Source organism: Bactrocera latifrons, unplaced genomic scaffold, assembly GCF_001853355.1.
Source record: "Bactrocera latifrons isolate USDA-ARS-PBARC rearing strain unplaced genomic scaffold, ASM185335v1 scaffold_227, whole genome shotgun sequence".
Lineage (NCBI taxonomy): Eukaryota > Metazoa > Arthropoda > Insecta > Diptera > Tephritidae > Bactrocera > Bactrocera latifrons.
This window is the reverse complement of record NW_017535819.1, coordinates 67548-78507: the sequence shown is the minus strand read 5'-3', so window position 1 is coordinate 78507 and position 10960 is coordinate 67548. Positions and strand designations below refer to the sequence as shown.

Genomic DNA, 10960 nt, shown 5'->3' with positions numbered 1-10960 from the left:
TAAGTCGTTCGTGAGTTATAGCGTCGCAAACATGGAGCAAAATAAAGTGAAAATACTGCATATTTTACAGTACTACTACGATAAAGGCAAAAATGTATCTCAAGCCGCCAATAAAATTTGTGCAGTTTATGGACCCGATACAGTTTGCATTTCCACCTCGCGATGGTTTCAACGTTTTCGTTCTGATGCAGAGGTGGTCGAAGATGCGCCACGCTCCGGAAGGCCTTTCGTCGAAAATTGTGATAAAATCGCTGAATTGGTCGAAAGAGACCGGCATAATAGCAACCGTAGCATCGGTCAAGAGCTGGGCATGTGTTATCAAAAAGAATTTTATGAACAATTGAAAATTCAATAAAAATGCCGCAAAAATACCGCAAGACTTTTTTGACAACCTAATATATTGATGTAGTGTTCTGTTCAAGTTTGTAGTATTTTTCTTGAACTTGACGAAAAATTTTCACTTCCATATTGATATTTAATCAGTCATCAAAATTCCTTTAAGACCCACACCCACACATTTCTTTGATGAAATTTCATCGACTTATGAAAATTTGTATTTTCCCTTTGGATTAAAAATATATACACATGTATGTTTGTTATGAATCACTTTATTACCGATTGCCTGCGACCTCGGTATAATAACAAGTAGAGGATTGATGAAAAACAATTAGTTTAGTTAAAATATAAGACGGTTACAACATTAATTTTGCACACAATTTTGTTCTCTGCTCCATCCGTACTGTTCGGACGACGTCAACCATATTATGGTAATCTTTAGAAGCCACCTTTATAGTTATTGTTCTTGAGTGGGCACCGGTGGTAAGAGAAACTTGCATTCCACTGGTGGTTTGCGCTTCTTCCGTCGACGAGCTGTCAAGTTGGAACGCCTTCGCCGCAGTCTCTTCAGTTTTCGCTGCTCCATGGCTATGGTTCGGTACGGCCCCTTTTGCTCGTCCGTCATTGAATTCCATAAACGGCTTGCTGTCTTGACGATGCGAGCATTTACACGCGGAGACATCGAACCGCAATTTGACTGCATTAATTCGCCACCGTTGGCCTTCATACGAACCTCCGCTAGGAAGTTGAAAAATGGATTACGTGAAGCCGAATGTTCTAAGTGTCGTATGAGTTCACGATGTAGGGTGCTTGGGCTGAACGTAACCCGACGTGTCTTGCGATGCGTCGGTCGCACCAGCGATGTAAATACTTCGCACATTTTTTCCCATATGGTTGGCATATCTCGATTATCTCTCCGGATGGATATACGATACAATCGGAAACCAATACAATTCTTTGTTTAAAAGACGTACAAACAAAAATAAAAATATAAATATTGTATTTTTTACTGAAATTTCGTCGGCTAATGAAATTTTTTATTTCGTTAGACGTTAAAATAAAATTGAAATGATTTTAATGAATTGCTTTGTCCCTCTTGAGGAATAACAAGGTAACGTAAACAGAGCAGTATAGAAATGATTCCAGACAATATCAACATTAAATTTGCACATAATTTAGATATCCACACCATCCACATGAATATCCACATATCCACCATTACTGAGGGCCTCAATAACGCAATCGCAATTCCCAGAAGTCACGTTTACGGGTGTTCTTGATGGGCGGGCGGTGGCGGTAAAAGAAATTTACATTCGACTGGGGTTTTGTGTTCTCTTCGCCTGCGTGCAGATAGGTAGGAACGTCTTCGCCGCAGCCTCTTCAGTTTCCGCTGCTCCATTGCAATGCTTCGATATGGCTGTTTTTGTTCATCACTCATAGAATTCCACAAACGGCCTGCTGTCTTGACGATGCGAGCACTTTCCCGCGGCGACATCGAACCACAGCCAGGGTGCATTAATTCCCCACCGTTGGCTTTCATACGCACTTCGGCTAGAAAGTTGAAAAACGGATTAGGGGAAGCCGATAGTTTGGTGTGCCGAATGATTTCACGATGTAGGGTGCTTGGACTGAAGGTAACGCGGGTCTTGCGACGCGTCGGCCGAACCAGCAACGTGAATACTTCACACATTTTGTCCCAAATGGCTGTCATGGCTCAACTCACTCACAGGACGGTTGGATGGACAACACAAACGGGAAACAATATAATTTCTTTGTTAACACAGACGTACAAACAAAAATCAAAATATGAATATTGTATTTTTTACTGAAATTTGGTCGACTTATGAAAATTTTTTATTTTCTTTAAACATACAAATATAACTGAAATATTTTTCATACATCACTTTGCTCCCGGTCTGCCGTCATTTCGTAATCAAGGTGTATTCAATAAGGTGGGATTGATTTCACACCAGACAATTTTGGCAAATATAAAAGCAATAACCACACTTTTCAATCACAATATTCTCATTGGCGAGTACTTTAATTTTCTGAAACCATAAATTTGGTAAAGCGGTTTGAATTAAGCCGTCCGCGCTCTGATATATCGCCGAAATTTGGGAAAAAGGAGCAAAATGTGGTTCGAATAGATAGCGTTATTTGAAAAAAATACCACGTTAATTAACATATTAAGATAATAGTGTCGCTAGCGAATAGTTTTTCAAAGCTTTTTCTAACACTTATTACTTACCAGAAATTACCCTCATAGCCGTAAGGATGTTCGGGCGTTTGTGCCAAGGAGCCCGTCTGCTGCGTCAGACTTTGTTGCGAGTGCCCCGTGTCGACAGTCATATGCGAACGATTGGCGGAAATGTTATACTGCGTGCGCGGATATTGTGGCCGTTCCATCGTAGAATTCATTGAAGTTGCTAAAGAGTACGGAAAATAAAAAATATTCAGGTTTATAACGAAAATATTGGTAATGCTTGCAAGTAACGTACTCATATAACCGGGTACATAGGATCGTTTGTCGAGCGAATTGGTAACCGGCACTGGCGTATCGACATCGTATTCATGCACCACAGAACGTGGCAATGTTAAGGCACCGCTACTCGAAGCACCATCGCTACAAACTATAAAATGAATGTTTTTAATGTGCAATTGTTGATATGAAATAATATAAATGTATGAATATATATTAACTTTCTTGCTTACCAGGAGTTGTGCTGTGAATAGTCTTATCAATGTTCTTTAACTCCATTTGATCGTGATGTATCCATAGATCTGGCGGCTTCGGAACTCCAACATTTTGATAGCTACTTAAAAAAAAAATATATATATACATATAAAATTAAATAATTTCCTAAAAGAGAATCCCAATTAAGAAAAAAGTGCACTCACTCTTCGTACCTCTTCTTGTTGTGATCAGGAGTGGATTGGGGCTTTCGTCGACACAGTACCACCATGATGACCACAAAAATCAATACAATAAATGCAATCGCACCTGCTACAGAGTATATGATAATCTCATTACTGATGCCCTTGGCAATCGGTTTTGGTTCCTGCATCACAACTGCCGCCGGAGTCGTGTAAGCCACAAGCGCTGAAAAAGGCGCATTACTGGCGCCTTTCCCCACGCGCGCTTGCACTTTGAAGTAATATGTTGTGTACGGTTTCAAATTAGGCAACATCATCATAGTCTCGTCACCAGCGAATGCCTCGATGGACCAGTCGCGATCTCGTTTCGTTGTATCGGTTGTGTAATAAATGTTGTAACCGGTTATTTGACCAAGGCTGTGTTTCGGTGGCAGCCATTGTAAAATGACAGTTTGTGGATTCTGTTCATCAGGTCGTACTGTGAGCTCACGTGGTGGTGTAATTGCTACATTTTGATAGGTACTATTCAACACTGACATGGACCAAGCCGACTCACGACGCCCCTTCACCACTTTAACAGCGAACTCATACTGTGTATTCGGACGCAGATCATTAATCATGCAATTGAGGTCGGTGGTGTTGTGATATCGAAAACGACTAGAGCCGGAAATGCCAAAACGGACGGTGTAGTGACGATTATCGATGACATGTTGATTTTTACTCAGCATTGTATCTATCCAGTAGACGACAATGGATGAGCTGGACATGGTGATGGCTCGCAGGCCGACAGGCACTTCAAGCGGCATCGGCATATCGACCGGTTCCTCGTCACGTGTTTTAATGTTGTCATAAATTGGTTGACCGTCACCTTTACTGTTGCGTGCACGCAGCGAAACCACATATTCCGTATTTGACTCCAACTTTTTCAATACATAATAGCGTTCGGATTCTTTTAGCTCAATGATGTTTTCATCGGGTATTCCACGACCCCAGCCCAAAACATAACTTCGAATCTTGATTTCATGCTGTTGCGGTGGTCCCCAATGCAAAGCGATGTTATCACCACCGGGAACTATGTTGATCCAAACTGGTTTACCAGGCACCTGTGTCTCATCCAGATCATTTTCTAAAGTCATAACGCGATTCCATTCTGTGAACGGGCCCGAGCCATTCACTGTCATAGCGGCAATTTTTATTTGATACTCTGAGTGTCGCTCAAGTCCCTTCAATTCGAAGTAACGTATATTCGCTGGTGTGCTCTTCACTTGTGGTGTGTCTTTAAGTTTACGATAGCGAATCTTATAGCCGGTGATTTGTCCATTTCGCTCTTCCTCGGCTGGAGGCTCCCAGTGCACGGTGACGGACTGAAATAGGATTAATGTATAAATAAATATGACACACATTAAAACAAAGGTCTGAAATATACATTTTCAAAACAAAAGTTTATGTGTTTAGAATACGAGCTTACCGTCGAACTCGTTACTTCAAGTGTCACATTATTGGGGGGCTCAGTTGGTGTGGAGGAGTAAGTCTTGACTTTTATTTCATTCGACGGGTCGCCCATGCCATTCTTATTGAAAGGCACTACGCTAATAGTGTAATCGGTATATGGACGAAGCTCCGAGATTACAGCACTCAGCGAGGTGCTATCTTGATACATCTCAGCACCACTGTCATTCTGTGGAAAACGTAAAAGTAAGTATATTTCACAAAACTTGTGACTTTTCACGGCTACGAACCTCAGAATAGTAAATCCGGTATTTCATAATCTCTCCATTGGTTACGATCGGAGAATCCCATTTTACAAAAATCTCTCTTTCGCTAGTCGCCAGTCCTTCGACGTTGCGTGGTGGACCAGCAATATTCTCCTCCGGTTGAGTGCGCACCTCCAATACCTAATAAAGTTTGGCAAAACTTATTTTTATTTTTCATTTCAATTTGCATTTATGCAGGATGTACCTCTGAAGAATCGCCGGGACCAAAATTTGTATTTGCCACCACACGGAACTGATAGGTTTTTCCAGGCAGCAAATTTTGGATATTCACCTGTTGGTCATCGTGCGATTTGGTTACAATTTTCTGTTCGCTGCATAAAGAGAACGCGACATCATTTTAGCATTAACAAAATTAGTTCCAAGTAACTGTCGATATGCAAAGACTCTAAATAGTTTTTCATTAAAGGCTTTTGAGTATTTAGCCAATTTAAATTTTCAGCCATTTCCAGGGCTATTAGCTTGATGTCTACATTGCTTCCACGCAAGTGATTATTTATTTGTCATCTACCCATTACAATTACCGTTAGAAGCGACACAGACAAAGGCCGCAGTGTCTGCTTAACTAGATTCGGCGCATTCATGTGCTTTTAATTTGACAAAGTAGAAAAAGAATGCAAAGTGATTGCGGCCAAATGAAGGGCTGGGAGGGGGAGCGCGGCAAATTGCTTTTGCCAAAACAAGGAAATGCTGCTTGGCAATTTCGCAGAAGATGCTGTTAGATGAAGTTATTGAATTTACGGTCGATGCATAAAAGCCGGCGAAGACAGACTGATTTCGAACGACTTCTGCTGATGACGCCTGAATGAGGTGTGAGGTTGGCTCCCTCACAAGGATAATGGATAAAAAATGGCAGCGATGAAAGTAAAACGGCGTCGGCAATATAATTTTCATTACTGCCTTTCGGCATAGGCTGTTCTGTTTGCCAATTTAAGCGGCCTTTTCGAATTACATATGCATTATAAGCGAATAAATGCCAAAACTATATATTTTACAAATGTATTTTCATTGCGGATATTAGATTCTACACGTAAATACTATAAATGGCGGAAATGAATGTATTGTACCTCTCCTTTTTCTATATTACAATATTACAAGCAATAATATTTGAGGACAGTAAATCTTGAGCAAAAACTGTTTTGTGAGAAAACAGGCGGACTCATACTGCCCTAATCTAGTATAGGACCTTCATCAGCTCAATTAACACAAGTGTTGAAGTGAATGGCTAATAGTCTAATGAAGGGCATGCTACAAATGACTCTCTTTCACTTACCGTTCGCTGTTGCTCATTTTATAAAATACTGTATAAGACACAACTTCGACCGGGTTCTTCTTCGGCTCCATCCAACTGAGTGTTACGAAACGTGGTTTCACTATTTGCGCAACCACGTCGTGCGGCGGTCCCGGTAAACGGCTCAAGACAGCACCGTGGATATGCGTAACTCCGCCACCGGATTGTGGAATGTCTACACCGCCGTCTACACTGCCAACGCCAGTTATGCCAATGCTGCCTTCGAGTCCATCTAAATCTGAGGATAAGTAGGAGGAACTTGATGACGCCGCTTGTGAATTGGATGTGGCTGAGGATAATTGTTTCTTATTTTTATTCTTCCAAGAGTTCAGTACTTTATTGGGATCGTCACCGTGATTGTAGGCATCAATGAATTCTTGATTGTCATTTAAATCGTCATATTCGTCTTCGTCCTCATTGTCTTCGTCATCGTTGTTGCCGTCATCACCGTTAACGCCTACGTTGAACTCGTGTGTACTTGTGGGCAGCTCCACTGAACTGTCCGTATCTTCCATGTCCAACTGTTCGAGGTCTTTCAGTGAGGCAAATTCACCATAGCCATTATCATTTTGCGGTCTCTCAGGTCGTGGCAGTTTTCTGCCTCTCTGTGAGAGTAAACTATCCAGCGCGCTTTTGGAGAGACTACGTGTCGATCCCATTGAATTGTCAATGGCATCGCCGAAAGTGTCAAAAGGATTAATCGCCTTAGAACCACCCCCCTTGCGTCGGCGCATAGGTGAAGCTGACGGCAGTAATGGAGATTTGGGTGTTTGGGAAGCGGAAGTGTGGTATTTTTTGGATTTGCCTTTGGGGTTCAGGTCAGGATGGATGATGGCGGGAATGTGCACAAGACGTGTTGGAAATGCAAATGCGTGTCATAATACGAAGTGGTGAAAAGAAAAAAAGTGAAATAAAAAGAAAATCGAAAAAGAAATTAATTTAAAAAAAGTTGAAAAGAAATTTTTATGAATATTTTTCAATTTACACATTTATAAAATAAAACAAAATATAAAACTTATTAATAAGCAGTGCGAATTTACCGACCAATAAAGAACACATTTAAAGCATATTCATTTCTCACAATTTTGCGAAAGTAATAAGCAAAGCAAATAATGTAATAAAATTCAAATTGAATTCGTTTGCTATGAGCGGAGGGTTGTAAAATTTAAATTATGATAGTTCTAGTTCTAACTTGTGGAAATAATATAAATAAGAGCTTTTGGTATTCAAGTAATGGGCTAACCGGATAGGGCATTATTCGAATAATAATATTCGGTTTGCTGTATGCGGATAATCATAATAATGTAATCGGTTTTCAGGTTATTAGAAAAATATAAAGAGGCCTAATATAAAAGTCGGACTCCTATATTCCTCAATACTTGCAATACTTTTATACTAATGAGAAAAAACACAATCTTTGATAAGAGTGTACAGCTGCTAATGTATTCTGATGATATTCATATCATTGTCACAACAATCATAACTTCGAAGTTGTAGATAATTTCGTTTATCTTGGAATCAGTATTAACACCCACAACAAAGTATTCGACGCTGTACCCGCCGGGGGAAGCAGAGGAAGAGGAAGACCTCCACTCCGTTGGAAGGACCAGGTGGAGAAGGACTTGGCTACGTTTATCCAATTGGTGTCGCGTCTATTTTAAATCCACTGAATCCATTATAGAAACACTTGTAGAATGCACGTAAATTTCAAGCTTTGGATAAATGTTTTTGGCCAAAACKCATAAAATAGTAGAAACTAATAAAACAAATTTATTAAATGATAGTTTTTAACTTTGGAAGGTTGTCGCTTACAGGGATAATTAGTAGTCTTGCTAGTTTAGTAATGTTATTGTTATTTAAGCCAGTTGCGTATACGTCCAATTCACAGAGCTTTTACTCTTTTAACACAAAAAGCATAATTTTGTTCTCTAAAAGCGCTTCGAAAYTTTACATTAGTTTGTACATAACGGAGAAGTACTGTTAGTTCATATAYACAAGTAGCATATTAACTGTAAAGRCATAAAACTACTTTTCTACTCACCCGTTTGAGCGACGCGCAAGCGTGCCGCCGCTTGAACACTGCCAGCCGGATTGGTGCCAACACATTGGAACATGCCGGCATCGGATTGCAGCAGGCCGAAAATGCGTAGATTGTGGCCACCTACTAGTTGCATGTACGTGTTGGGCGTGATCACATCACCGTTCTTCAACCACTGAATCAGCGGCTTAGGTTTACCGCGTATCGCGCACTCCAGCTCTAACTCCTCTTTTTCGTGAGCTGTCTTGTCTTTTGGGCTCTTGATGAACTTGGGCGGCACCAAAACTTGCACGGTGGCTTGCGCGTCAAGTGAGTCCACTGTATTACTGGCACGACACTGATAGTTCCCGGAGTCGATGTCTTCGGCAGAAGAAATTTGTAGTGAGCCCGTGCCGATGATGGAGAACGGCGAGTCCAGATCGCTAAGATCGAGTTCCGCGCCATCGCGCAACCACTTAATTTGCGGTTTGGGAACACCATTCGCCACGCAATCCAAAGTGACACTGTCACCCTCTTTCACGGTTTTCGGCGAAGGTCCCACAAGAAAAGAGGGCGCAACCAAACTTTCACTGCCTGGATCAGTGGCCTTTTTGATATTCAAGCTGGTTTTGCTGCTTAAACGAGATATGCTACCGGAGGTTACATTACACTGGTAAGCGCCGCGATCACCAATGCCGACCTCATCTACTTCTAGGGCGCCATTCGGCAGCACCACCATGCGCAATTTGTCCAGCACAAGCGGCATGTCATCCTTAAGCCATTGTACTATGTGCTTAATACCCGGCTGAACTTGGCCCACCATGCATCGAAAATACGCCGTTTGGCCAGGTAGTAAATATGTTTCGATAAAGTCTTGATTTAGATCGGGCAAACGTGCTATGGACACGACTGCCGCACGACTAACAATTGTACCAATGCCTTCAGCGCTGAGCAGACACTGATAGGAGCCGGTCAAACCGCGATTCTCCTCCACAGAGCTTATATACAATGAACCGTTACTCAGCTGATTGCGGAATGTGTCTCCGACGATGCCCAAGTCCTGCCCATCGGGCCCCCGCCAACGTATAATCGGTTGTATTTTGACGGACTTGCCGTTTTGCGCCACGCCACCGCATTGAAGCAGCACCGAAAGTCCTTCCGGCACGACCACGTCCTGAGGTTCAATTTTGAAGGTGAGCGCTGAAAAAAGAAGAGAAACACAAAGGAAATAAAATGCATATTCATTGACAATATCTAACAGTGAATGAATTGTGCAGAAAAGTAAAGGAAACACAAAGAAAACGCAAGAATCATTTACACATATGCCAGCAGTAGCAGCACAATCATGATTTATTAATGACTACATTCACTCACATAAGCGGACATGTGGGAGGAACTGGCGAAGAAACGAACGTAATGGCTGCCTGCGGCTTCATTATACCACTCGATGCGCCGGCGATAGGGTGGACCACCCTTGTTCGGCCACCTGGGTACATATGTACATACATATGTACGTACCGTTATGTAGACGCATATGCCACAGAGAATTGTTCAGATGTTTTGCACACAAAAGAAACCCTGACCCCAATTTTTGCATTCAAGTAATCCTGTTTTAAGCCCACCGTGGAGAGTGGGCTGGAGAGTGCAATTCGCTTGATTGCGAGGTGGCGTTAGCGGCTCTTAGGCTGCATATTGCTTACGGGGCGAGGCGAACTGCCAACCATGTAAACATGATGAAACAATTGGTGCAACACAAGCATGAGTGCAGCTGATGCATATGCCTGCCGGAGCTGCAGCTCTCGCTGATATTTGCAAGTCCTTAACACATTGTTGGCCTTTGTTAGTGTAGGCTTGCTTTATTTCAGCGCCCGAAGGATGATTGCAGTTGACATATTTTTCGAGCGATTCCTATAAAGGGCTCCCAGATCTCACTTGTTTTTCTACTTTACAATATTGCCGCCCCACCAGGGAAAGTCCAGCTGCTTTACCTTTAAAAAAAGCTAAAGAGCTTCATTCAGGCGGTAGTTTCGAAACCCTAACTTTTGAAACTGATGTAAGTGCGATTTTCGGGGGGTCTAAAATTTTACTCAAAATACCATAACGCAGATACGCTGAGTGTGCGTTGAGATATGCAGATATTCCTATTGGGTATAACACACACACGTACATATACATTTGTAAATTACATATTGCTGAACTTTGCAACCCCTTCAAAGCGACCTTACACTTCTCGTTTGGTCCGTACTCAGCTGGGAGTGCAACGCAACACTTTACATTTAAATTAGCCGCACTTGCGTTGCAAGAATGAGTATGAAGAAGGTATGAGGATCTCATACTCGCGAAAATGCTCAGCGTCAACAATGATAATGTTAAGCAGATTGTTTGAATAAGCTGCGGACAAAGGCGGGTAACGGTTATTCATACCGCTACCACCAATGGCCACTTTTCATTAAAGCCGTTAATTTAAAACTGTTGATCCCGATGATTAAGCCCTGGCTTGCAACTTAACGGTAAAAGGGGATTTTCGACTTAATTAATGATATGATGGCAGGGGCATTGAGGGGTTTTGATTGTGCTCTGGAAAAATTGGGGTTGCCAAGCTTTCAAGTGTAAATGATTTTGGTGAAAATCAAATCAAATGACGAAGTATCTACCGTTTTGAACTGAACC

The 10960-nt window shown here is 41.8% G+C and overlaps 3 protein-coding genes across 3 annotated transcripts in view; all 3 read right to left on the bottom strand.

The window, feature by feature from the left end:
- The window catches only part of LOC108968709 (netrin receptor DCC), a 43018-nt gene that overhangs the window by 1108 nt on the left and 30950 nt on the right, over positions 1 to 10960 (bottom strand). Inside the window, exons 2-10 of the mRNA XM_018932892.1 lie at positions 8315 to 9490; positions 6256 to 7078; positions 5170 to 5296; positions 4950 to 5105; positions 4679 to 4888; positions 3235 to 4574; positions 3049 to 3149; positions 2835 to 2966; positions 2585 to 2762 (exon numbers count right to left, since the gene is read on the bottom strand). Coding sequence (XP_018788437.1) covers positions 2585 to 2762; positions 2835 to 2966; positions 3049 to 3149; positions 3235 to 4574; positions 4679 to 4888; positions 4950 to 5105; positions 5170 to 5296; positions 6256 to 7078; positions 8315 to 9490 — 4243 coding nt within the window. The remainder of the gene's footprint in view (positions 1 to 2584; positions 2763 to 2834; positions 2967 to 3048; positions 3150 to 3234; positions 4575 to 4678; positions 4889 to 4949; positions 5106 to 5169; positions 5297 to 6255; positions 7079 to 8314; positions 9491 to 10960) is intronic.
- Positions 589 to 1253, bottom strand: LOC108968725. The gene has a single exon (XM_018932908.1). The coding sequence runs from the start codon at positions 1235 to 1237 to the stop codon at positions 794 to 796; it is 444 nt and encodes a 147-aa protein (XP_018788453.1). The 5' UTR covers positions 1238 to 1253; the 3' UTR covers positions 589 to 793.
- On the bottom strand, positions 1337 to 2172 carry LOC108968724. Its single transcript, XM_018932907.1, has one exon. It carries the CDS (start codon positions 2045 to 2047, stop codon positions 1601 to 1603), a length of 447 nt encoding a protein of 148 aa, XP_018788452.1. The 5' UTR covers positions 2048 to 2172; the 3' UTR covers positions 1337 to 1600.